Below are 27768 nucleotides of genomic sequence, written 5' to 3' on the forward strand. Positions count from 1 at the left end.
TTTGTATGCTACAGCATATGATTGTAATTAAAGCTTTAATTATGCTCATTTCTTGCCTTTACTTTGTTTCCTGGAGGAATTTCATGACTCTACTACTTTAACGAGATGTGATTGTCCACAGGTATTTAGTTAGCAAATATGGTGTGCGCCCATTCAAGTGCTTAATTTGACTTCCCCACATCATCAGGAAGAGGGCTACTTAAAGGAGGTTAAGCTGACTGTGGAGATCCTGCGGGGTGCTGTCTACCACAACCGGGAATGCAAAGTGAGCCTCTGTCTTGTCTTTTAATTCCCCGCTGCTAATTGGTTTAAAATGGTCCCCCTGAGTACCCCGACGCTGTGTTTGTAAATGAGGTTCAGCATCCCTGCCAATATGGGTATGGCTCCACTCACATCCCTATAAGTTAACATGAAGCACGTGGCATAAGCACATATCGACATACGTACTGTATAGGCACTGGTGGTCTATAATGTATACATTAATACAAAATACCAGACTTTTTTTTTTTGCAAACAATTGCCTTCTTTTACCTGCCAAAAAATAACTTAACCTTCTTGACCTAAAGTGCACGCAAGAGTTACAGCTGCTCGTAGCCCCTGAAGTATCTTTCCAAGATCAGACGAGATCTGGCCTGCTCGGAGTAGTAGTATTTTGCCGTAAGCCGCACTTCACTTCGTAGACGAGTCTGTTCTTTGAATATGTGATGCTGGCGATGCATGAGCTGAGTCTAAAAAAAACAAACACATTTTCTTTCTGTGTGTTTTGAGTTTGGTAAGTCATTCGCTGCCATTGACGGCTATAGACATAAAAAATTCATTTGAACTATTTCTATTTAACTTTTTTTTTTTCATTTTTGTTAACAAGAGTATGAAAACCTAGATTTTTTTTTGTACTTGTAGAACAGATGTAAAATTTGGGATTAATTGTGAGTTAACTAGTGAAGTCATGCGATTAATTACAATTGCAAATTTTAATCGCCTGATGCCCCTAATTTTTACTACTCTTTTCTTTAAAAAAATTAAAATTAATACACTTTTTTTGGGGGGGGGTGAAAAGATGATTAAAAAGGGGCGTCAGGCGATTACAATTTTTAATCGTAACTAATCGCATGACTTCACTAGTTAACTCACGATTAATCCCATTTTTTTTACATCGGTTTTAATACAATAAAACCAATTCTAGGTTTTCAAACTCTTGTTAAAAAAAGTGAGAAAAAATGTTAAACTAATAGAAATAGTTCAAATTAATTTTTGACGTCTATAGCCGTCAATGGTAGTGAATGAGTCAAATATGGTATTCTGATTAATATTGCTTTTCTGGAATATAAATAAAGAAGCAAAATGTACCCGTTTTTATCCATCTCAGGGGGCGGCCATTTTGTCACTTGCTGTTGACTGAAAATGACATCACAGTTGCTCAGGGCTCAGTCAACAACCAATCCGGGCTAAGCTTGCTGTGAATTGTCGTTACTGAGCAACTGTGATGTCATTTTATGTCACCGGCAAGTGACAAAATGGCCGCCCTGAGGATGGATAAAAATGGCTGGATTTTGCTGCTAAATTGATATTCCACAAACAAAATATTAATCAGAATGACCTAAAAGTATGGCCATGTGTTTGTGTATGAGGGTTTTGATGTTTTCCGTTTGTGTAGGTGTTGGCCAAAGATACATGCCTCGCCCTGGTGTTGCATGCCCTCTGGCCTTGGCTCCTATTGGACGACTCCATCCTGGAGGCGGCGCTGGAGCTCCTCTGCGTCTACACAGCCGACTGCCCCGCAGGTCTTTATGTCTCAGCTGTGTTGTGTATGTCTTCTGTGCCTGGCTTCACGTTTGCCCAATGCGCCCATTGTCCCACTGAGCATTGTGTGTCTGAGCGCTCCACAATGGCCGCAGTGTGCCGAGGAAAGGCCCGCCGAAGCCGCGTGTGCGACAGCAGCTTTCACACCAGAGGGAGCTGATTTTTGGAGCCTCTCTGCTTCTGCCTCAGTAATTAGCATTCCGCTTTAATTGGAAGTTTGAACGCCGAGAGGCTTGTAAGAAAAAGGAGTTTTTCAGTAGACGAAAAGGCGAGGAAACTGGGAAATGTTACTTTGATAAATAGCTCGTGGTCCCTTTGATGTGCTCGCGCCGGGCCCGGCGCTCGTGCGATGGAAATCGGAAGTTTTATTTGCAACGCTTGTGAACCACTTTTCTGTGCGTCTGTGTCGTGATTTCTATTTGACTGGCACCGTGTCCTCAGCGGGGGCCGGCACTTCAGACCCCCCATATAAGCACAGAGCTCCAAGACATGAGAAAGCAATAAAGTCAGCCGGTAGGATTTCCCTAAAGGTTAACCGAACAGCAGGTTGTGTTGAGGCTGCGCGCGGTTAGGCTTAATGTTACACCATCCGCCCTCCGGCTATCATTTTGTCTCCAGAGACAAAAGTGAACGTTTCATCTCAAGCCTTTCATCTAAGGCCTTGTTTGCAGTCAGTTTGTTTTCATCTGCGCGTGCGTACTTTGATATATATTGTTTTAGGCAGAGAAAAAGTCAAAATGATAAAGATGAGAATTCATACCAAAATGTGGGAGATAAAAATCATCCTCATTGCCTCGCTGCAAATTATTTATGTGTCTGCGGGAAATAGATTCATAATGAAGAAGATATTCATTGACTGGTGTTGAGAGAGCCTGAGGCTAGCATTAGCATACATGTGTTAGCAACAAGCCAATCAGCAGCATCATTCCACAAGTTACCTGCTTAGAAAAAGCGCAGGCACTACCAATGAGATAAAATACTGGTCCGCCAATCATCTGAATTAAATTTTTTTTTGTCATGTACTACCTACTACTCGACTGGATGATCACGATGGATGTATTGAGCACCCTTGCATTACATCCTATCATTCTCTGCCTTAATTTATATTACCTGCATTTTTAAATAATACATTTCCAATTGATTTGAATGCAAATTTAAAACAAAGCCGTCCTCAAAAAATATGTTTTTTGCTTCTTACAGTATCAAACAAACTCATCAACCAACATGGTGTCGGCTGTCGGTGACAATTGCTCACTCTGATTGGTTGTTAGCTAGAAAATGCAAATCAGTGCATGAAATACAAAACGGCAAATAAAATGGCATTATCTAGTAAATTATGCTTAGCACGTTTTTTTTTTTTACTTGGACTTCATCCTGTTTATATCATGAATATTTGAGCAAGGTTCTAGATTACGTGAGCATTTTATTCCATGAAACCTCCAACCCTCCACATGTAATTTTGTAATTGTCCTTAGATACCACAAGATGGTGCCAAAGTACTACTTTTATATTAGATATGGCCTTGGCATGTGCACAAAAACAGCAAATAATCGTTAATTTAAATCAGGGGTGTCAAAATAACTGTGTTAATTTAGAGTTCGTTTAACACCACTTTTTTTTTAATGCGCAATTAATGGCTACCCCTTACTTGGAAAGCCTGTACTGGGGGAATTCCAGTCGCAACGCTGCAGACTTGTCCATGTCAAAATTTTGCAGTAATACATTTAATAATAATGCATATATTTGTGGAGACTGGGGTCAAGTTGTATTTTACAATTTAAAAAATGCATAATTTCACAAGTTACTTCATGTTAAACATTAGATAACTCTTAATGTGAAAAGAAAAATGCACTGAGCTGTCACCAACGTCTTACAAATGCAATGGTGCCATCTAGTGGCAGAATTATGACCTCAACACAAATAGATATAACTGATTTTTTACAGTACAATAAAAAAATTAATAGTATTTTAACTAAATTGTATGAATTATTAGGAAATTACTGTATCAATGACTAAAAGATGCAGCCATATTTCTATTAGTGTAGCATTTTTTTCCACTTTTATGTAAAATGGAGTATGAAAACTTGGGGAAAAATATTTTATTATACATTTAGAACAGATATAAAATGTGTGATTAATTGTGAGTTAACAAAAAGTCATGCCACGTAATTACGATTCAAAATTTTATTTGCCAGACTAATTTCATTTAAATACATTTAAATTAATTAAATTGTATTAAAAAAATGTTTTAATGATCTAATTTAAATACATTTTAACATCCATCTCTTGAAAAATATTATGATTTCTCCATTTTCCAAGAGGACGTGCAATGTATTTTTTCCCCCTAATGTCCCAGCATGCAGTTCGTTGTGTGGCATGGGTCCGAGTGTCTCGCCAGGACCAAAAGGCACCGCAAGTGGCTCGCTAATGCACTCCATCATGAGGTTGGCCTCGGGCATCGCGCCCGACAACAGCACCATCCAGAAGCTTTCCTTCTCCTTGCTGGCTAACTTGGTCATGTCCCGTGACTGCCGAGGCGTCTTGCAGAAGGTACCAGTAGCCATGGAAACAGACCCAATTTTCAGTACCTTTACATGAGGCTACCATGTTTTTTTTTTTTACCTCTCTCCCAGAACAACTTCCTCCAAGCGTTCACCTCTGTGCCGGTGCCCAAGGCGGGTAGCGCCAGGGGCGCGGGCGTCGTCAACAGCTGGGGCGGCCTGATGGGTCTGTGGCTCAGGCTGCTGGTCAATCTGTCGTTTTCCGACGACGGCCAGCAGAGTATCCTCAGGGTCACCGGGGCGCTGGAAGTGCTGGTGGATCTGGCGCCGCATCGACGCGGCGCTCTGCTCACCCTTCACAACCTTTGCTTCTGTCCCGCCAACAAGCCGCACGTCATCGCCAACGGTACGAAGAGGCTGATCCAAATCGGGACTCTTTTGTGGTTTTGCCTATTTATTTTATTTTTTTCTTTCTTTCTTTAGACAAAGCTATGACAGTCCTCTTCGGCTGTCTGGAAAGTAAAGAGGTGGAGATGTGCTGCATGGGAGCGTCTGCACTTTGGGCTTTGCTCCATAATAACCAACGGGTATACACACACACTCATACACACACGTGCGCACATTGGATGAGTTTTGGCTTTATCTCAATGTGTAAATAAAATCTTCCTTTCTCCCTGTAAGCTTGACAACATTTTTGAGAAAGGCTTTATAATGCAGCTGACCAGCATTTGTTATCTCTGCATTATCAAGTCCTCATTATAAAAACTCTGACTTAACACAAAACATCCTAATCTTTCTTCTTTTCCCCTCAAAGGCCAAGATTACCCTGAAGTGTCCTTCGGTTCGATTGAGGATCGAGGAAGCGCACCGCATGTCTAAGAAGGGTACGTGTTGGCTTTGATTCATCCCCGCCATTGGGCGGGAATATTTTTGATGAATAATTTTTAAGCCTTTTTTTGTTTTTGTTTGTTTGTATTTCATTTCATTTGTACATCACAGATGCTGAGAACAAACAGGAGCCTTTATGCGCCTACTTGTTGAAGTGCCTTGAAAGCCTCTCCCAGCTGCTGTATACATGACTTCCATTTTTTTGTATTATTGATTTTGTCATGTATTGTACTTTCCAAATATTTTCTTATTTAAGTATTTTAAATTACTTATTTTCTTTTAAAATATACTTTAATCAATGATGAACTCCTGCATTTTTTTTTTAATTCATAGTGCAGATTTTAATCCCTAATTAAAGTTTTAATCAAGAAATGGAATTAGTGTGGTGGTGCTTTATTAATGCTTTGCTCAAGGGCACCTCGACAGTTTACAGGATGGAGACAATTAATTCTTCTTCTTTTTTTTAAACTTTGTAATATGCATATATTTTGTATATGTTATTATTATTATTATATTGTTTTATATTCATATATGTATATATACACACACACACACACATATATTCTTATTATTATTACATATTATTGTTATATATATATTCTTATATTTATATATTTATTTTTAAAAATTACAGTTTTTAGTTCACAGTTTATGATTATAAATTACTTTATTATTGTTATTATTATTATTAATATGTCTTTATTGTCCTGTCTGAAGGGGCTGACTGGTTAGCACGTCCGCCTCAGAGGACATGAGATCGAGTCCGGGCTTCGGCCTTCCTGGGTGGAGTTTGCATGTTCTCCCCATGCTTGCGTGGGTTTTCTCCGGGTGCTCCGGTTTCCTCCCACATTCCAAAGACATGCATGGCAGGTTAAACTCTCCAAGTTGTCCATATGTGTGATTGTGAGTGTAGATGGTTGTTCGTCTCTGTGTGCCCTGCGATTGGCTGGCAACCAGTTCAGGGTGTACCTCGCCTACTGCCCGAAGCCAGCTGGGATAGGCTCCAGCGCCCCCCGCGATCCTTGTGAGGACAAGCGGTTAAAAAAATGGATGGGATAGATGGATGGATGGATGTCCTGTCTGAAAAAGGCTAGTTGAATGTTTCAGATTTCACCACAGCAGGATTGAACGTTTTAGGGCTGTTGCTATTTAAAAACTTAAAAAGGGGTTATTATTACTGTCAAACTGCACAATCAGAATTGTATGTAACAAAACACAAATAATTTTTCTTCAAAGTCCCAACAGAAGTTGAACTTGATGAGTCGCTTATTAGCACCCCAAGTTTCATCGACTGGAAAAAGGAAAACATGGGGGTCGGGGGGCAGGGGTATGCGGGATGGATTAAAAATATTTAATGTTCAAATGTTTAACTCATTCACTCCCAGCCATTTTCACTGAAGCAACCCCCTTCGCTCCCGGCTGTTTTACTGGATTTTGGCTGATTTTGCAAGGCCCACAGAATATATTAGTTGAAGTCAAGCGATTAATTAATATAAAAAATTGTAATCACCTGATGCGATTTAATAATACTAAATAAAAAATTATCCAAAATTAGGGGCATAAGGTGATTAAAATTTGTAATCGTAATTAATCGCATGACTTCAGTAGTTAACTCACGATTAATCGCAAATGTTATATCTGTTCTAAATGTACAATCAATTTGTTTTAAAGGTTTTCATACTCTTGTTAACAAAAGTGGAAAAAACAATGTTAAACTAATAGACATAGTTCAAATGAATTTTTGACGTTTATAGCCGTCAATGGCAGTGAATGAGTTAATTTCCTCATATTACATATTCAAAACAATTGAAAAACCTTTTTTTTTTTTTACTATTGTTCATTTTACTGTAAAAAGAATAAATCTCTGTTATTATTCTACAATTGGCGTTTAAAAATTTTGGTTGAGATTTTAGCAAGAATCATGGAAGGTGATGCACAAGAATTGCTTCAGAGGGCTATATAAAATGGAAGGGGCGGGGCCTTGAGTTTGACACCTGTGTGCTGCTACACTATGAAGGCCCAAGACGAAGTAGCCTCAAAGTTCTCTTTTTGCTCAAGGGCATCTTGGACGCAAGCTAGCAACCTGTCTATCTTAGTATGTATATTTTTGATTATTTTAATGTTGTATATTTGATGTGTTGACCTGTACATGCTGAATCATGTTTTGTGGTGGCTCGTCCAACAACAAAAACTTTTAGCATGCTTCATTATGCCATCAGCTCACTGCTCCTTTCTACCCTGGCTGATAAAAGTGCTTGTCTGTGTGTGCGCAAGTGCAATGAGCTAGCGGCAAGCTACCATGAAGTGCGTGCTGTGTCTCTGTGGCCTGAGAGCGAGCAGGAAGTTGCAGCTCGGGTGCCGTTCCACTCGTCTCATCAATGCAGCTTTCATTCTCCTCCGCCGGGCCAAGATGGAAGTCGTACAAAAGGAGCGCTGGTACTTCGTGGCACTTGTCTTGCTCACTTTTCTTCAAGGTATGACACTAAATATGATCTTTTTTTCTCTTATTTGTTACAAAAGTGCGAGATGCTAATTTATTTTCCTGAATATTTTTATTATTACTAGTCAATTTTTCTAACAGTTTGTCATTCAGTTCAGATAAAACTGCAATCATTTTTGTTACTTTTGTTAATGTGGCCGTTCACTCCTTGTGGGGAAAAATAGGCAAAAATTCCACCATCTTGTGCCATATATAGGCAATTCTATAACTTTTAAGGATGTATGGATTTTTTTTTTTGCTATTGGAAGCAGGATTTAGTCCCTATCAGATATATATTTTCCTACCTCAGTGTCCTTTAATCACAAACAATATTAAAGTTATTGATTAATTGATAGTGAAGGTCAGTCAAGGCCGTTTAGTCCGACACCAAACCTGACTTGAAGCTATAGAAAAGTACAGTGGAGTGTCCAAAGTTGAGCACAAGATGCATATTATATTATAGTTAATGGAAAGTAATGAAATAACAAACTAAAACAATTATGAAAAAACATTTGTGTTAACAAAATAAAATGCTTTTAAAGGTGGGTGGGGGAACAAAAACTAACCTTGCACTCTCTGTCAATGAGTGTCACTGCCCCCACTGTAGTGGAGGTGCAATTACACTTTATTCTACTACGGCAAAAAAAAACTACACTTCCACTACGTCCCCCTATTTGAGGAGTAGTAAACTAACAAAAATGAATTAAAGCATAAATGTCCTTCGTTTTCGTCTTTGCCGATTAATAACATATGAGCTTTATAAGGTTTGAATATTTACTTTGGTATTGTAATATCTGTGGGTACAGAAGGAAGGTCAGTTGTTTGAGAATTGTACTTGTGACCTTTTTTTTTATTTCTCCATTTAAAACATACTTCATATATTTAAAAATTGTAAAACTAAAACAAATAAAAGCTCAACTGATAAGAAGCATTTTCTAAAAAGCATTTATATAATACTTCATATATAAAAAATTAAATAAAACTAATACTGAATCTAATAAAAACTAAACTAAATTAAATATCCTCAAAAATTAAAAAAAAAAACATACAAAAATACAAATTTTTAAAAACTAACAAGAAAACTAATTTACAAAACTAAAATGAAGCATTTTTTTGGGGGGGAAATACTACGAAACTTAAATTATAATGAAAAACTATCAAAACCCTGGTGATGCCAGTTAATTTTATTCCATCACAGGTGATTGTAACCAGCTAATTTTAGCATTTGTAACTGTCATACGAGCTAAAAGAGATTTTATATTTTAAGAGAACATGATGTCAAATGTATTTGAATTACAAATTATTCAAACGCTCATCATCAAGTATGAAATTAAGCAAGTAAAGCATTTTTTTTAATTAAAAAGCCTTTTAAAGTGGTGTATAATTGTCTAACAATTTCTGAAAATGAGACTAATTTACATAATAACCACGCCCGCAAGATCCTGAGCCACTTTCAAGCTAGTGTGGCTGTTGAATGAAGCACTTTTTATGCTGCTTCCATGAGTGATGTTAGTAAAACACCTGGGTACTGTTGTAAATTATGGACAAAATGTTTTGTTTGAAATTAAACTAAAAAGTAAAATGTCTCTATTGTCATTTTGTGAAACCAAACGCAGGAGCATGCTCAGATACCGCCCCGGAGATCGAGACCATCACGATCCACCTCCAGGAGGGGATGATCCTAGACTGCTTGTGCCCCTGGGATGGAAACCTCACGATGGTGTCATGGACCAAAGACCCGGACACCAACTCCATCGCCGTTTTCCACCCGGAGTACGGCGTTGCCACCACTTACCATTACCGCGAACGGATCGAGTTCTTGAGGAGCACGCCCATGGACGGAAGCATATCCATGAAGAATGTCACCCACCAGGATATTGGGGTTTATCACTGCTCTGTCCAGACGTTCCCCCAAGGCCCCTGGATCCGAAACATTCAGGTGGAGGATTTAGGTAACACCCAAATACATTTTGTACTCTCCATTAAGGCCCGACCGATTAATCAGCCACCGATTATCTGCCAAAATAATCGTCAATTGGGCCAAATGGCCCATTATTTTCCTCTTAAAACGTTATAATCGAAGAAAAGCGGAGTTTTCGACGCTGTGAAAGTACCCTGAATGCACCATTTTGCTTGCGCTTCATTAGCAATTAGCAAGTGTGTAGCGTATGTTGTTCTGGCTATTCTGTTGTCCCCAAGCGTCCTCTAAGCTATTTAATGACATCCCAGTTGGAGTTAACTGTAAAATTAAACACAGGACAATAATAATTACATCCACTGTATATTTAAAAACAAAACATGCTTCGTTTTTACAACATCGCTAGTCTAGCGCTAATGCTAAAAGCAAAGGGAGGATTAACCGGAAGTTAGCATCAACTTCAGAAGTGTTTTTACTTCGAATGACGAATATTCACACACAAATTCTGTGTGAACACATACCCACAGGTAAGATAACATTACGCAAAGGCACAGATTCTTCCCAATGTGTGAAAAACGAGTTATTTTAATAGAATTCAATCGTGACTGTGAGGCCAGTCCAGTAACTTTCTTCTGTACCCACTTTAAATGTGTACGCCATGGATGAACAGCACCACACTGCCTCCAAGAGGCCAAAACGCACAACATTAGTATTTGTTCTTACTGTTTTTTTCAGTTGCTATTATTTGTGTAAATTATTTTTTTCACGTTCTTTTTTTTATTTTGTCATTGTCATTTCAAGTTATATTTAAAGTTGATATTTCAAGGATTCAAAGAATTTCTTCGCACAAAATTCAAGGATTCAAACGTCTTAAGGATTTTTGTTGTTGTTGCCACACATTTCCACATGACATGGCACGAAATAAATGCCGAGTTAACAGGTTAGCCCAGTAAGTGGAAAATAACACAAGATAGAAAATATATCAAATAAAATGTTAGAATAAAAATGAGTAATAATAGTCGCCGTCATGCTGATGTTAAGGTGTCTTTTAATAAGTTGCTTCCTGTGAATGCAGATGAGCCTCCAGAAGACGACAAAGAAGACAACGCGGAGGTCATGGAGGCCGACGCGCACGTGACGGCGGAACCCAGCGGCAACCTAACGGTGGAGTGCAACCACCAGCGCAACGGCACCGCCGTCCACCAGGCGGTGGTGGAGCACATGCCGTTCGGCCAAGCGTGGGTCATCATCGGCATATGCAAGCTGGTGGAGGGCGGCGTGCTGATCGAAGATTACAGCGAGCGGGGTCAGCTCAGCTGCGAGCAGAACCTGGACGTCAGTCTGCAACTGGGTCCCGTCGCGCGGGAAGACGGCGGCATGTACCGCTGCAGCTTCAGCACCGACGCCGGCCTGCAGACCAACACGGTCATGGTCACCGTGTCGCCGTCAGGTAGAAAAGCGCACTTAACGACACAAGGAAGCGATCGTAGTTGGGGAAATTGCTCGGATTCTTGTTGCCGGACAGATTTCACAGGATTTGATTAGAAATTTTTACTATTGGCCAGTGGAAAAATTGCCATATGCTAGCCAGGCCAGTTTGGTTACACACACAAAAATAATTATTACAATACAAGTTTTTCTATTTTTAATTTTTTTTTTTTATTGATTTTATTGTTAGTTCTCTAAAAAATTGAGTAAAGTAGAAAAGTCTAATCTTTTGATCAGTCAGAATGCGCTAAATCGGTTGTCACTCAATTGTTTCTCTTTTTTGAAATGGCTGCCGGTGAAAGTCTTACCGCATGTTAAAAACAAACAAAATGACAAAGAAATCAGTGAAAGATATTAGATGATTAAAAAAAATCTGTGTTATGAGTTGAAATACAAAGTCAGATGGCACATATATACTTCCATACATCCTACATGCCGATATGAGTACATTTGCAGCAATATTCTTATTTCTCATTTTGGACAATTGTTGACTGTCATGTCATTCTCAGGTGGCTTCAGCCTGTCCGTCTTTATGATGTATGTTTACTTGGTGATCGCAACTGCTGGACTGATCTTACTGACTGTACTCCTCATCGTCTTGTTGAGGCGCAGGTAAGAAGAGGGTGGGGAAAAATATGTTTTTTTTTTTAATGTATTTATTTATTTTAATCCAACCCACTGAGTACTGTATTTACATTATCAGGAGTAATGTAATGTAGATAAAATTAGTTGATTAAAATTTATTATTATCATTATTATTATTATTATTATTTTTTTTAATTGTTTTTATTTGAACAAATTTTTCTTTTTCCCCCCTCAAAAAACCTAAACAAAAAACACCAAAAAAAGACAAAGAATCTGACCAACTGTCTTTACCAAAAATATGTTTGCAAATTTCCTAAGTTTGTTTTCTTATTAAATAGATATAGATATAAAATATATTGAAAATATTTTTAATAAAATAAATTAAAAATAAAAAAATAAATTTTTAATTAAAAGTTTAATTCATTGTAAATCAGTAAATATTAATATAATGTATCATTGTAAACATCCATCCATTAATTAAAATAAATGTTATTAAAATATTAATCGGGATGTTCGATAACATTTTTTTCCCCTCCAACCGTTATCATAACGACTATTCAATGTTTTGAGTAGTTAGCGATACCGATACCAAGAACCAATACCACTAGTTCTTTTGATACATGGAACTTCTGAAATATCAATGACAGATCATTTTAAAGAAATTCTTATGTATATATTTCAGTATGTAATTTTGCTTATAATTGCAATAAATTATTGCAATTTTCTATTTCTTCTATTTTCTAGTTCCTATCGTAAAATGGCCACAAGAGGGTGCCGTCACAAGTACCCAGAGCCAGACCTTGAAATAAGGCAGGGTATTAGTATTTATCAATAGTCGGCCATCTCTAAAAATAACCATTGTACATGAAACACTTAATTTGACATTCGCTTTATTTGATTGCAAAAAAAAAAAATAGATTGAATTATTTGATGGTTAAAATAGACAATTCGGCGGATACACTATTTATTTACCTAACAAAGATAGCAATTAAGATTTTCATTGACTTGCTTTAAAAAATTATCAATTAAGCACATGAGACTGGTCTATCAGTGTGTTTTGTTAACATAGAGAAATGACAGGAAACATTTTTGAGCAAACGTATTGTGCGCTCATTGGCATTTGATGACCACCACAGGAAGAAGACGAGACGAGAAGAGAGCAGAGATAAGCTGCACCCATCTCAACCACATGTAAGACCTACAAGTGCTAACTTACTCAATATATTGAGCAGTGATGTGTTTATTTGAGAATAGACTTGGTGGGGTGGCAACTATTTTCCCCGTCGCTTGTTGCTAGGCAGAATTGATTGACAATCATTTGGAATGGAGCTTTATTGTTATTATTATTAAATATGAAAAACATTACCAAGCAAAAGAATGCATCTCCATTTTTAGGTACATGTTTTGTCTATAACTTTCTGATGTGTATCTCTTAGAGTTGGCGGCGGTGGTGGGCAAACGAGCTTTGCGGACAAGTCTACTGAAATGTGGAATGACGACGCCATCTTTGTAGTTCTTTTCCTCTTCTGTCATGATCAACAATAGTATTATTAAGAGCACATATTCAATGACTCTACTGTAGTTTTTAAGGGTGTCACTTTCTGACTGTATAAAAAAAAGACTTGAGTGAGACTACTGCTACATGAGTGAACATTCAAGTTTATTACCTCTGTCATCAAAAAACATATTTACATTGAGTGAAAACAGCAACATAATGAAAGTGCTAATGATGTAATCTGACCACATATTAAAACAAATATGACGTCTAGAGATTGTTTTAAATAAAACGCACAAGATAAAGTGACAAATGATGGGGTAGTGTGGGACAATGAAGTGCTTGTACATTTCTATCATCTTTGTTTCTACACAAACTCAATAACATTCAAATAAATTGCCACCAAAGGACTTTGAAAATCTTGATATGATGTCATCATTTCTGGATTTTTGGACATCAAATGAATGTGCCAGCAGGTGAGACGGTGCTAACTTTCGTGTACACTATGACAAGCCACAAGGAGGTTACAAGAGGTCGCAGTGGGTCTGAAGGCACTTCTTACATGAGGACAGAAAATGGAAAGGGAAAAAAAAACAGGGGGAGGGGTGCACAAAATCAATATTCAAGTGAACTAGTTGGTCAATTTTATTGTATATTTTGTATTTTATCAGGATCTCGCCGTAAAATTTATTTTTATTATTATGTAGCTTTTCTATCTATTGACAGTGAATACAATTATTATGACTAATTTGAGATGTCTTTTGATAGCGTTGTGTATTTCTGACCAAATTCATTTATGGATAAAGAAAGGAAGATATTTCCATTTGATTTCTTATTGGTGTTTCTATTATTTCTAATTAGTGTTTGTACATGTGGCCACCCCTGCCTCAAAATATACCCCAGTGCAAACTACGATCACAATAATAAACACTTAGCTAATAGTGTCAATCAAAATTAGCTATAAATGTGTCTAACTGCTATAAGGTGTTCTATTGGACAATTTACCGTGACGTCAAAGGTTATTCGGGTGGCAAAGGTTGAAGTTCAGGCAGAACGATTGAGAAAACAGATTAATTAAATGGCTTGAATGATTATTTTAATTATTTTCTGGCCACACAACGCAAAACACAACTTTTTTTGTTTTGTTTGTTTAACATAAAGTTATTCGTCCTATGCCACCCGAAAGTATCCTGGTGTTTATTGTTTACGAACATTCTGAAATGGCAGCTTGAACATAACAAGGTCAAAGACATTTATTTCAACAAGTCTGGTGCCTTTAGTTTAAGACGCTACTTCTGCTGTCACACAACATACAAAACAAGGTGGACGAAATCTGTAAATGACGTCATATAACACACAAAGTTGTACATCTACAGTGGCGCTCCGCTCCAACAAGTGTCCTCAATCAGACGGTCCACTGTCGTCATTGAAGCGGCCTCAGGCTGCAAGTGGCCGCTAGCCCACTAGAGGGCGACGGCGCTTCTTCCTGGCGCCGCCTTCCTTCTTGCAGCTTGTCTTCTTCTGCTTCCCGTTCGGGCTCGTGGGACAGAAAGTTGGGGAAGGTTTGAGCTCGAGGGATGAACGTCATCGACATGCTGCTCGCTGCAAGAAACCCCCCACCAAAAAGGAGCAGGCTGCTTGTTACCGAGCAACTATGGTAAGCTTGAGCATTATGTTGGAAAAACATAACTTAAAAAATATATATACATTTCCTTCATTACATACTTTTCAATAAAGTATTTGTCAGGGATTCATACAAGTGGACGTAATGGGCCCGTATTTATTTATTTATTAGTTTTATTTAGCCAAGACTAGTAACAATAATGACATTTATAGGTAAGTGTCTTGGCCAAGACGGCAGCACGTGTGTATATCTGGGCGTAGAATGTTTTCATTCAATCAGTGGTCTTTAAAAGACTATTCCGGTGATGTAACGTTTTCTTTTGCCAAAATAAATTAATAAAAATAATAAAGCAGTGAAAATGCACCATTTTCTCGCGAACGTTTGGTAAGAACTTAAGAAGGCAAGTTCATTCAGTGTTTAAAATACTCAAAATTCTGGGTTGTACAAATTTCACATTACGACATACTTAGCAGACATTCAGACAATCCAATTTAAGATCATATTTGCACCATGGCAATAGTTACTTAGTCCACTAGTTATTGGTTTATTAATTATACATAAAAAAGAGCATGCATTATATTATCTTATAAAAAATACAACCAAAAGTAATCAAATTAACAATTTCTTTATTTTTGTTACATAAATTAACAATAAGAATAACAATTAAATGTATACTAAATAAATTTAAAAAATGAGCATGTTTATTTTATTAACAATTTTACACCACACTCTAAAATTAGCTACCCCCCTTCTATTTAATTAATATATTTCAATTATAAGTAGTGCTGTCAAAGTTAAAGCGTTAACTGATTAATTAATCTCAAAAAAATATCGCATTAATCATGAATTAACGCAGATTAATCGCACTTTTCATTTTGACCATAGATTATCCTTTAGCATGACAGTGGATGGCTACGTTTAAGGTAGCACAGGTTGTGTTTTAACAATAAACATAATTACATGCATTAAAGTAAAGAATTTAATAAATGTTTGCGTATCACATTTAAAATATTTGTTATATATATATAAATATTGGGGTCACTTTATTCCTATTTTAAATTATGCAAGAAATTAACTGATTAGAAAAAGATGAGGATGAGCATGTGCAATGGATCAAAAAATGCTGAAGACTTCCTCATAACATTAAATGTAAAAAAAATAAACACATAACTGGTGCTCTTCAAATTTGGCGGGGAAAAAAATGTTGATTTAAAAAAAGCCTTTTTTTATTAAGCGATTAATCGTGATTAATCAAGATTTTAAAATGTGATTAATCTGATTAAAAAATTTAATCGTTTGACAGCTCTAATTATAAGTAAAATTGGATTATATAACTATTATTATTATAATAAACAATATTTCATCTTATGTTCACACATTTTAAATTGACATTTATTTATTTATTTTGGTTTTCAAAAATAAATAAATAAATAAATGTGACCCCTGATCAGGGGCAGGTATAGTCAACTTTAGAAATTCTTCTTTCTTTCTTTCTTTCTTTCTTTCTTTCTTATCCAAAAAACTGCAGATTAACAATTCAATAAACGTTTTTTTTTTTTTGCGGAAAACGGGCAATCTGGAAAGAAAATACCAGGAGGGGTTAAATGCAAAAAAAGTAAATAAAAAAAAAATAAAAAAGTAGAAGAAAAAGAAAGAAAGAAAATAATACGTCAATACACAGGCACCAAATTGCGAATATGCACAGGTTGGCTGTAGATTTGAGTTGTAATATCACCATTCACCACTAGATGGTAGACATGGTTTAGTTTTGCTTACACCGGGTCTATAATGAGGAAACCTGATGATTTTTTTGACGGATCTGGAATGATAGGGACAAATTTACCGTATAACCTCAATAACATTAAAAATATAAGTTGATTTTTTGTCAAGAAAATGTACAAAATGAGTTCTTGCACTTAATGTTAGTTCCTTGTTCAACAGTTTTGTGCCGTCCTTGAATGGACAAATAGTAAGTTGTGGCTTATAATATCAATTTTTCATTTAAAGAATGTTGTAGTGGTGTGGTCAAATGCAAAGTACATCCATATATTGGCATTTATATGCATGGTGCTATAAAGTTGCTATACATTTCCCTTTCAGGTATCATTTTTACAGATGTGAGGCCAACAGCATTTGCCAGCTTTGCAGTTTAGAGCAACCTGAAGTCAGTACAGGTACATTTTAAAACAAAACAAATCACAAGTGGATCAAACATTTTTAGTTGTTTATTTCCCTGTATTTCCTTGCATTTTTTATAAATTCCCTTTCAAATACAAAAAAAGGAAAGCAAATCCCCCGATATTTTTCTTTTGCTATGATCCATGTCGCCGGTGGCAGATAAGTCTTATCATGCTGGCCCATTGAGACTGTGAAATCTACTACTATCAGTCCCGTGTGATCAAACTAAGTGCTCCATTACAATGCTGAGCACAAGTAAAGAGAAAGAGGAAAAAAAGTTCCATATTATATATATAAAAAAAAAAGTTTCCTAATGTTTCACCACCAATGAGTCTTTCCTCTATCACATCCATTCTTAGTGTGTTTCATTATAGCCTGCACGTATGTGATGGAGTTGTCAAGTGTAATATTGCCCTAAGCAGGTTCACTCAGGCTGACAAATAAACAAGTGTGCTACCTTAATCAGTCCTCTGGACCTGTTTAAAAGCAATCAGAGGATGACTCAGCAAATTGCTTGCGCTGATTGGATATTCATCTTGTGTGCAGTGGTGCGCCACCACACAGCTGTTGTTGCCCAAAAGGACCGTTGCTATCAATGAGCAACTGTAATTGGTCTGAACATTATTCTTTATTTACTCCAAATAATGTATCTTTTTTTCAGATGTATCCCTGCCCAGTGGAGTGGGGTGACAGGCAGAACAATTAAATCATCTTCCACTAGATGGCAGAAGGTACATAATTAATCAAATATGCATTAAAAAAAAAAAATTGTTGTGAGATATTTTTGGGAAAACTCATTGGGTAGAAAATCTCGAAAATTTCAGACTCCTCGCCATTGCGAGAAACCAACACACAAAGGAGGCTCAAGGTGATTCCCACTATAGCATAAGTTGAAAGATTGAATCAATTAAATGAATTATTTTGAATGTGTGACAATAGCATAAGAAAAAACACGCTGAATAGTGGCCAGATAAATATTATAGTTAACTAGACAAAGTGCAATTTCTGCAGAAATTGCGTGGAAATGCTGAATGCTAATAGCTGAATGCTAAGATGAATGCTTATGAAGTAAATTGAAAGATAAATGATGTGAAAATGACAAAGAATGAATTGAAGTTGAATGATAAGTGAGTAAAAAGAAAACTTAAACTGTAATCTGTCTAAGGTGGGATTCGAACCATCGCCTCCAGTTTCAGCAGTGCCCGCGGACTGAGCTGCTAGTCAGCTGGTTGCTAGGATAGGGCTGGATGATTATGGGAAAAATAATCACGTATATTTTGATTGAAATTGAAAAATTAATTATTCATTTATTTGAAAACTTAATATTTTTATAACTACTCAAAACTATGATCACAGCCTTACGCCCATTCATCCCTTCATGTTGAACACTTTCTTCTTGAAAACTATTATTTTTGTCAAGTATAACATAACCTTATACATTTATGAAATTCAGCCTCTTGCATTTGCATTCTTCATTTTTAAACTTAAGCATTAAATTACCCTCTTTATCATATTTATTTTTTCTTATGTTGTTTTCACAAGTCTGGGGACTGGGCCTCAGGGATTGCATTTTGAAATGTGGAAATGTGTGTTGGTATGATTTATAAAAAAAAAAAAAAAAGTTCTCGGATATATATGTATATTTGAATTTGAGGAAAAGAAAATTCTGTGAATCTTTGAATAAAAAAAAAAAGTTTTGAAAAAAGAAGTTACAATTTAAAAAAAGTAAAATAAAAAATACTGTATACTAAAAAAAAAATACTGGGTGTTCTTGCGCGTTTTGACCTCTTAGGGGCAGTGTGGTGCTGAGCATCCATGGTGTACACGCTAACAATGAGAACAGAAGAAAGTTGCGATTGAATTCTATTAAAATAACTCGTTTTTCACAAATTGGGAAGAATTTGTACCTTTGCGTAGTGTTCTCTTACCCGTGGGCATGTGTTTCCACAGCATTTGTGTGTGAATAGTGGTTATTTGAAGGACTATTACTCCCGGAGTTGATGCTAACTTACATCAGCATTTGAATGGGATCCTCCATTCACTTGCATTAGCATTAGCGTAAGGCTCGCAATGGGTTAAAAATGAAGCATGTTTTGTATTTAAATATGCACTGTATATAATTCTCCTTATCGTGTGTTTAGTTTTACAGTTAACTTCAACTGCAGTGTCATTAAATCCCTTGTAACGTAATTTTTTTTTTACGACGCATAAGTAAAATGAGCCAAAACTTGGCTCACTATTGTGATGTGTGAAATCTAAGTCATTTCTGAATATTTTTTTTTTACTTGCGACCACTCAAAATGTTCAGTGGCATCAGACCTATCCATACATATAGTTTTTTATTTATTTCTTTGTTTTTGATGCCCTCTATGGACAATAGAAGCACTATTGTCCTAAGGGTACAAATAATTATCATCTGTAAATATATAAAAACACATTCAAATTAGAATATTCACACACGCATGCACATCCACTCGTCACACACCCATACGCGTGTGCACTATTATAGTGTCCACACCAAGGTTATCTTGCTTAACTAAAACTAACGAAAAAACAAAAAATTAAAAAACTATTTTGTTATAGAAATAAAATATAAACGAAAACTAACTGAAACTACATTTTATGTTTGCAAAACTAACTAAAACTAACTATAATTATAGCAAAAATGTCTGTCGTTTTAGTCTTTGGTAATACATTTAATGCATGAGCCTTTGGGGATGATTTTAAAAGTGATTTTAAGTAGATTTATTTCGATAGTAACCTGAATAAGGACATTTGAAACATCTAGCAGCAGCCAATAGAAAAGCACCTTCAGATGACGTTGCTCTCATGGTGTTTTTTAAATATTGCGCACAAGTAATACATTTTTTTTTTACAAAAAAAAACAACCTAAAACCAATATTGAAACTAACTAAAACTAAGCATTTATGAAATAACTAAAACTGATAAAAACTAACAGAACCACATTGAAAACTAATTAAAACTAACTAAATTTAAAAAACAAAACTCTAAAAACTAAATAAAAACTAACTACAATGAAAAATTCCCAAACTATAATAACCCTGGTCCACACACACTCACAGGTCTGAGCTCTCGATCCCAACCGTGCTTTTTTTGGCATAAGAATGGGGACATTGAAGCACATAAGTCAGCTCAACCAAAAATGATAATTAGCTCTCTACCGCCATCTGGTGTATTATGGCTTTTATTACTCTAAAGTAAAAAAAAATCTACGTTTAGTTGATGCCCCCGGTGAAGGGATAAATTGGGTGTACAGTCCATCAAAAAACATTATTTATAATGGGAGTCAATGGGCCAAAATTTGGACATTTTTACTCATGTTTACTATAAAAAGCTAAAAGCCAAAAGACTTTCCTTACAAGGGTTTTACAGCTTAAAGGACACTTAGGAACGTCAGAATCAGACTGATTCACTCTGGGCTAGCTACAAGCCACATGGTGAATTCGAGGTCCTTTCACAACGTAGAGAACTTGTAAATGCACAATATTCGTTTCGAAGCCAAAATCGAAATTGCGATCAAATTCACCTCAATCGTCCAGCCCTATCACATCCCAAGCGTAAAAAGGAACCATGACAGCAGGAAAAAGCACTAAGAAGAGCACGATAGTGACAAACTTGATGCACTCACCTTGGTAACTGAAGAGATCTCCCACGCTGTTCTGCCGCGTGATGTGCTGCCAGTAAGCGCTGCGGGGCAGAGAGATGGACTTGCTGAGCGTCTCTGAAGAGCGCACCTGCAAGGAGACGGACAAGAAACATGCGGAATATTGAGAAGTCGTGCAAGGTGGGTGCTATGATGTAATAAGAGGCTGCTACATACGCATGATGCAACTGTGAGAGGTCAGTTGATTTAGTGGGGCTAAAAAGCTGCATTTGGGAATATTCCCAAAGGGTGGGGTCCAAAGTGCACGGCCAGATGGTCAAGGCTCATCAAACATGAGGCAGGCCCACATAAATAAGGAATACTGACGATGGGGAGGAGGAGGAGGGAAGCCGGAAGAAATGGAAGGAGAAGATAGCGGCATGCATTCATTGGATAGTAGATAAACACGTACAGTCGAATTAGGTGTAATGTTTGGATCATTATGGGTAGTTACGCTTATGAATCCAGCAGTGTATGAACAATATTAGTAATTTTGAAACCTGTAAAGTCGAATGCAACGTAAATTTTCAGGAAAAGCACCCCTCTTAAATAGCAAAATAAAAATACTTGAGTCTACATATTGCATTCAATGAGGATCGTGTTGAATGTTTGGAGCGTTTATTATAGAATTAGTTTTTGTTGCAAATGTAATGGGGAAAAAACGATATTGGCTTTTTTTTTGGAGGGGGGGGGGTCTATACAGTCTTGTCTCGGTCTTGATACTTTCTAGTCTTTAATGCCTTGATCTCAGTGTGGTCTTGACTATAATACTATTATACAGTAATATTTAATCCTGCTAGTATAGTGGTATCGTGTTTACCACGTGTCTCACAGTTCTGAGGTTCGAGGTTCTGCTTCACTATTTCACCCATTAGTACCATATGAAATTGTAAATATGATTAAGTATTATTGTAAAATACAGTTATGTTCCACATCCCCCTCCAAAAACAAGTTATGATAAATGAAAAACCAAATTGTCCACTGGTGTTAAAATGTGTGTTAATGCTAGTCTATATTAGTAATAGACCCAATGTGTTTTCTTTTCACTGATACCGATTATTAGTGGTCAAGGAGACCGATAACCGATATTTCAAGCCGATATTCATTTGCAGTAAAAGGAAAAATATTAGCATCAGAATTGAAATTTTAAAAAAGTTTTAGTCTTAAACATATGAAGAATTAATATTAATAATAATAATAATTAGGGATGTTTGATACAACCTTTTTTTAGACCGATACCGATACAATACAATACTCTTGAGTAGTCACCGATACCAGATACTGATGCCACTAGTAGATTAAATTCCCGCCCCAAAAATGACTTGGAAAAAATTGATTTTTTTTTTAAACACCTATAAATCCCAATATAGTATTTTTCCTTAAAATTGCATGAAATTAATGGCAATTTTCTATCCCTCTAATTTCAAATTTCTAGTTCCTGATTGTAAAACGGCTACTATGCAGTCGATACTGGTATCGGTCACTGTCACGAGTCGCCGATACCTTAAAATAAGGCTGGTATCGGCACCGATACGACACCTGGTATCTGTACTCGCTCATCCCAAATAATAATAATAATAATACATTTTGTTTGTAATGCACTTTATATTTCAGCAATTTCAAAGTGCAGTAGAGTAAAAAGTAAAAAGCCTAATTGACAGCTTTGTTTAAAAAATTATAACAAATTGCAGTCTGTGCCGCTTCTAGGGTCATCACTTCCCTTAAGTTTTCTAATGTAAATAAAGTTTTTCAAAATTTCAAAAACATTTCTTAATTTATTTTCTTTTTTTATTTAAAAAAATATAAAAACTCGTGTTTTCCTCTTGTCAGCATCATTTCTAATAAAGTGAAAATTATAATAAATCCATAAATCAAAGTACCATGTATCTCACTTAGCCAGATTTTACAGTCATTTCTTTTTCTACTTTTGTGGCAAGGGCAAATGATAAAAAGTGAAATTCGTGTTTGCGTGAACTTAACGAGCATGGTATGAACGCACCTGTGAGCTTTTCTCCATCTCCTCCATCATCCTCTCATGCTGCTGGGCGATGGCCAGCGTGGCCGAGTGGACGCGCTGGTAGATCATTTCCCCCTCTCGTGTCTGGAACGTGAACAAGCCCTCGCCCGTGTCGCACATCCTGCCGCCCGGAACAAACGCACACGCGGACACAAAGGGGAAGTAAACACACTTTGACGGCGCTCGCTGTTCGCAGCGCACGCTTGACTGCACGCTTCCAGTGAGACACACTGATGTAAGAGCACGCACACGCACGCACGACTACATTGAGTCAAACCGCCGCCCCGAGGCCTCTGCAGCACATGATGATATCCTGGCAACTTTCAACATCCACTTTAGTTGGCAACTTTTTCTGACACTTCCAAAGTACTTATTTGCTATACCACAATCATACACACATGCACATGAGAGAAATAAAAATGTAAAAAAAGCTCACTCACCTTCCGGACTCAAATGTGAACCAGGTGGAGTCTCGACCGTATCTGCGGAGCGAGCTGAGAGGCCACATGACGAGTTTGAGACGCGCGTTGTGGATGTCCCACAGGTAGATGTTCTCATGGGTGATCTGCATGGTGCACTCCCCGTAGATGTCCAGGTTCGGGGTGGGCATTAAGTACACGTTGAAACGCTCTGAAAAGGTTCAAAGGGGTTCGTGTTTAACTGTAAAAATGGCTGTTGGGAGTATTTCCTCACCTCCATTTACAGCCCCCTTCAAAAGTGCTGTAAGGTCAATTCCTTTGTTTTTGTTGTGTACTGAAGACATTTTGGTTTCATGTTGCATTCTTCACTTAAAATGCTTTTCCAGGCCTTTACTGCAGCCAAGTTTATTTATATCACAAAAGAGTCTCAAAACGTGCCCACAGTTGACAAATATGAACTAAACTAATTAAAATGCATACTCTATTGGATTAAGGTCTGGTGATTTAGCTGGCCAGTCTTTTCCACTTTTTCCCATTTTGTTGCTTCTCCAGGTTAGTTTAGATGCCTTTTTTCTGTCAAAAAAACTGCTACCATCTTGAGTTACATCGTCAACAAAGACTAGTGAGCCCATTCCAGTTGTAGCTATGTGAACCCAAACCGTGATATTACCTCAACCATGATTTACATATGAGTTTATTGTTAGAATAAATGTACACGAGTTATCCCATATTTACTCTAATAGTATTGCAAAGCATTTATTCAGCAGTGTGACCTATGTTTGAACCATGTGGGTTTTTGGTGTCATCTGTGAAGAGAGCAGAAGCTGCAGTTGCAAAACAGGAACTGTGACCTTATCACAAGACGAGGACTGAAACATTTTGTTGTTGGAGCGCCGAAGGGAAAAAATGGTATTGTTATCTGCGCAATTACTCAAATTGCGATGGTCTTAATGTTGCTGCTGTGTTCACCTTCCCCTTTAGAGCAGCAATGGCTGTGTAACTAGGAACACCCTGTAAAAAACTAAAAAGAGAGGGCTCAGAGCAGGTAGGAGATTGTAATCTCTGTCCGTTCTCCTCACAAGCAAAAAGAATCTCAGTCTCTTGTCTTCCTTCCTTGTCTGTTTTTTTTTTTAAAATGTTCCAGGTTGACTGAACCTGACACATATGTGTTTTGGATCATAAGCAGATCTTATTAAAGCATTTTTATCACTTTTGTAGCGGTTAATCCTGGTCTCAGGAAAGGCCAAAATATGGAGAAAGAATTGATCTGTATTGAAATGTATTCAGTATATAACAAATACAAAGGAATTGACCTTGCCGTTCCAAAACTTTTGGAAGGGACGGTACCTTTAACTGCTGGGTAGTGGGTACATTGTTCTCTTGATTATCAAAATGCCATACGTCACATAGGCTGTAACAGGTGACATGATTACCTTGGACTACTTACTGTATGACTGATACCACCAGGTTATCACAACACAACAGACATGGCATCTGTAAAACGGACATTTACAGTGAGAGCAAAAAAATCTAAAAAGATGTTGTGTTCTGTCTGCTTCAATTCTTGCCTTTTAACTCCAGTTTCACTTATTGTTTAATATTATTCCCAAATCCCAATAAAATGTCTGCCAACTACAAGACACCTCACCTCCCCCATGAGTAGAGGAATAAAGGAATTCCCCAGGCTGCTCTACAAGCAGAAATATAGTGAATTATTTTAATCAGAATACCCAAATTATTTTATTTAAGCATAATTGTTTATTTGCATGTATTTTTTAATATTATAAAACACATTTGTAGGGCCTTGAATTGCCATATTTGAACAAGTCAGAGCATATTTACTCTCATCAAACACACACAGATGTTCTCCCCTTTGAAGATTTACTATCAGACGTAAATAATTAAAGTCACTCTGCAGAAACCACAATGGTAAACAAATCATTCACGCTTCGCACAATGAACATTTTCATTCACGCCTGAATATAAAGCGGCCGTGTATGTGTAAATATCAAATCCTACATGAAAGCTGAAAATAAAACAGCTGTGTATTTGAAAAGATCAAATCCTACAATAAAGATAAAACCTCTTCGGGATGAGGCTTTGTTCAAATCTTACAAAACGTTAGCATGAGAGATGAAAGCAGGATTAAGGCAAAAGGATGAGTGATGGATTATTTGTCAAAGTGAGATTTCATTTTAGGTAAAATTTTGTATTTGTCCCATGTAAAGCACTAACCAAAATACACGGCCATTTAAATTTGTTTTGTTTTGTTGTGTTAGTAAGACCAACATGAAACATTAACGCAAATGACTGTGTTGTGTTGGCTGTTTCGACAAAGTAATTGCAAACAAAAATCAACTCCACTTTAGAAGAAGAGTACCTTTTGTGGCTGAAAGGTTAAACGATTAAAAAGAAACTACGCAACAGGATGTCGCATAGAGATAAAAGTTGGCACCCATGAAAATAGAAGGGGAATACATCTGCTGTTGATATGGATCAGTGGTTCTCCAAAGTTTTTACCGCCTAAAAAAAAACTGAGAGCTCTCCAAGTACCACCATCATGGCCAACAAGAAGTGTTCGTAAAAAATTACCTAAACGTATATTTAATATTAACACAATAGAAAAAAATGTACATGATTGAATTAAAATGTATTGCACATTAAAAATTCCAATAAATAGTGTGTGTCCAATTTATGTAGAAATTTGGGTTAGGTTGGTGTCATAGAAGCGGGACAGTCACCCTTATCTGAACATCCCTAATGAATTCCCTTGCAGTCGTTCCAGACTTGGGAGTGAGTCGTGCATGTCCCCCTCCCTCTTCCACCCCATTTAACTGTCAGAGGCAGTGGGGGCTTCTCAATAATCTAAATGGGTTCTCACTAATTACACTCAATGACGTGTCTGCTGTGGATAGAAAATAGCTATGTCATATCTGGGTGTATTTTTAGGCTACTCTGATCTAATGATGGCCTCCTGCAGCTTGGTGGAGTTGGGGGTTGTTACTAATTGAAACACGACTGCAGGCCCTTACAAACTTACGAATTGTATCGCCATGGTGATAGCAATAGGGAGCCATGAAATTTGGCTTTTAAGTTGTAAGAAAATGCAACGATAACATACGACGGCGTATTAGGGCCACGTATATATATATATATATATATATATATATATATATATATATATATATATATATATATTTATTTATTTATTTTTTCCAGAGGGGGGTAATATTCAGAGGGAAAAAAAACCCGCAAATTTTCCACTTTATAAATTTGCGAGAAAAAACTTTTTGCGACTTTAAGAGGCAGATTTGCAAGAAAAAAACTAAAGTGGCAAATTTGCGAGAGAAAAAAACGTGTCAATTTGCAAGTTTATAAGTGGCAAATTTGCGAGTTTATAAAGTTGGGGATTTGCGAGAGAAAAAAAACCTCATAAATTTGCGACTTCATAAAATGGCAAATTTGCGACTATAAAGTGGCAAATTTGCGAGTTTATAAAGTGAGAGATTTGCGAGAGAAAAAAACCCTCATAAATTTGCGAGTTCATAAAGTGGCAAATTTGCGACTATAAAGTGGCAAATTTGCGAGTTTATTAAGTGGCAGATTTCAAGAGAAAAAACTCGTAAATTTGTGACTTTATAAAGCTGCAAATTTTCCACTTAATAAAATGGCAAATTTTGGATTTTTTTCTTTCTGAATATTGTCCCCGCCTGCTTAAAGAAAATAATATACGTGGCCCTAGTACGCCGTCGTACATGTTGATGCTGTTATTTACGGATAACACTTTTTTTTTTTTAGATTCCCTCTTCCCAAACTATATAAGCGAATAAGCTCCATTCCATTTCCTGTGAGCGGAATATGTGGGGGAGCAGCACATTTATTTCACACAGCTTCGGGAGCATAATCTCATCCATCTCTGTGACAAGCTTCATTACGAGGAAGGCCAGTGATGCACAGCACTTCGCATTAGGACCTGGAACAGAGCCCTGACCGCAGCCTCTGATCTGTGCACCCATGCACATACACGCTCATGTTTCCCACCAACTTCTGAAGTCGAACCAACATCTACTAACGTCAAAATGGGGCAGATATTGACAAAAAGGGAGTCCTCATTAGCCAGGCCTAATTGAAGAATGGCATCAGAAGATTGACCCGCAATGTCTGTCTATGGAAGCGGGGACTAATTGGGCACTCACCGTTCTGTTCCCGCTGCACCCCCGCTGCGAGCAAGTCTGGCTCCCCCAGGCTGATGTCGTTGAGACGGCTGCCCAGGCACTCCACGCTCAGCAGCTTGCACCATTCCTCCGCATCCAGCTCTGCGTGTCGGCCACACAACAGCACAGCGGTGTAATAACCGCAGGTTCGCATCCAATGCATTAAGGCTAGTAATCATCGAAAACATCGGAACACAATCCGCCGCTCTATGATCTCTCTTGAGGATATTTACCAGAGCAGATAATCAGATCCGATGATTATGTCTTTGTCTTTAGGCTCATCACGCAAGGTGATGTTATGTATTCCGATATTTATTACAGCCAATCGACTATTTCTTCGAAATGTGTCGTCATCATCATAACTGCGTTTGCCTTTTATGTAAGGGTGTATGTGTGTGTGCTCGCGTGTCCTTGAGGATGTACTACTTGTATGTAGGAAAATCTCTGTGGCACTCTTGAGTTGTTTTGTCCTATTTTAAATGTAAAAAGCTTTGTACT

General features: G+C 37.1%; 3 protein-coding genes and 1 long non-coding RNA gene across 12 annotated transcripts in view; 3 read left to right on the forward strand and 1 right to left on the reverse strand.

Annotated features, from left to right (window-relative positions):
• Positions 1-5561, forward strand: part of rttn (rotatin) — a 42222-nt gene extending 36661 nt beyond the window's left edge. For 3 of the 4 annotated variants that reach the window (XM_077553962.1, XM_077553964.1, XM_077553963.1), the window contains exons 43-49: positions 188-265; positions 1655-1781; positions 4157-4350; positions 4434-4707; positions 4785-4888; positions 5116-5185; positions 5301-5561. In XM_077553962.1, the coding sequence (XP_077410088.1) occupies positions 188-265; positions 1655-1781; positions 4157-4350; positions 4434-4707; positions 4785-4888; positions 5116-5185; positions 5301-5380 (927 nt within the window). In that variant the 3' untranslated portion in view covers positions 5381-5561. Of the gene's footprint in view, positions 1-121; positions 267-1654; positions 1782-4156; positions 4351-4433; positions 4708-4784; positions 4889-5115; positions 5186-5300 lie in introns of those variants that run through there. The other variant, XM_077553965.1, reaches the window with a different exon arrangement.
• Positions 5562-5691: 130 nt separating this feature from the next.
• cd226 (CD226 molecule) lies at positions 5692-13519 on the forward strand. 2 transcript variants are annotated; one of them, XM_077553967.1, is made up of 7 exons: positions 5692-7284; positions 7464-7663; positions 9285-9620; positions 10662-11036; positions 11584-11686; positions 12796-12850; positions 13096-13519. In XM_077553967.1, exons 2-7 carry the CDS (start codon positions 7489-7491, stop codon positions 13141-13143), a joined length of 1092 nt encoding a protein of 363 aa, XP_077410093.1. In that variant the 5' UTR covers positions 5692-7284; positions 7464-7488; the 3' UTR covers positions 13144-13519. The 2 variants fall into 2 exon arrangements, with proteins under 2 accessions (XP_077410093.1, XP_077410092.1); XM_077553966.1 differs by having other exon boundaries at positions 5692-7663; positions 13096-13517.
• The window catches only part of dok6 (docking protein 6), a 53304-nt gene continuing 38834 nt past the window's right edge, over positions 13299-27768 (reverse strand). For all 3 annotated transcript variants that reach the window (XM_077553968.1, XM_077553971.1, XM_077553970.1), the window contains exons 4-8: positions 27253-27372; positions 23078-23267; positions 22620-22758; positions 20606-20711; positions 13299-14756 (exon numbers count right to left, since the gene is read on the reverse strand). In XM_077553968.1, the coding sequence (XP_077410094.1) occupies positions 14578-14756; positions 20606-20711; positions 22620-22758; positions 23078-23267; positions 27253-27372 (734 nt within the window). In that variant the 3' untranslated portion in view covers positions 13299-14577. The remainder of the gene's footprint in view (positions 14757-20605; positions 20712-22619; positions 22759-23077; positions 23268-27252; positions 27373-27768) is intronic.
• On the forward strand, positions 14679-27758 carry LOC144040119 (uncharacterized). Of its 3 annotated transcripts, XR_013289647.1 has the most exons (5): positions 14697-14811; positions 16879-16952; positions 17618-17687; positions 17781-17824; positions 18122-18903. It is a non-coding gene; the product is annotated as an uncharacterized LOC144040119 (long non-coding RNA). The 3 variants fall into 3 exon arrangements; XR_013289646.1 differs by lacking the exons at positions 17781-17824; positions 18122-18903 and adding an exon at positions 26855-27758 and having other exon boundaries at positions 14679-14811; XR_013289645.1 differs by lacking the exon at positions 17781-17824 and having other exon boundaries at positions 14679-14811.

Source organism: Vanacampus margaritifer, chromosome 20 (assembly GCF_051991255.1).
Source record: "Vanacampus margaritifer isolate UIUO_Vmar chromosome 20, RoL_Vmar_1.0, whole genome shotgun sequence".
NCBI lineage: Eukaryota > Metazoa > Chordata > Actinopteri > Syngnathiformes > Syngnathidae > Vanacampus > Vanacampus margaritifer.

Excerpts from the sequence above, each read along its gene's own strand:
- cd226 (XM_077553967.1), top strand. The coding sequence starts at position 7,489 with ATGAAGTGCGTGCTGTGTCTCTGTGGCCTGAGAGCGAGCAGGAAGTTG. Across the intron at positions 9,621-10,661 it reads CATTCAGGTGGAGGATTTAG|ATGAGCCTCCAGAAGACGAC; the intron begins GTAACACCCAAA and ends CTGTGAATGCAG. Across the intron at positions 11,687-12,795 it reads ATCGTCTTGTTGAGGCGCAG|GAAGAAGACGAGACGAGAAG; the intron begins GTAAGAAGAGGG and ends TGACCACCACAG.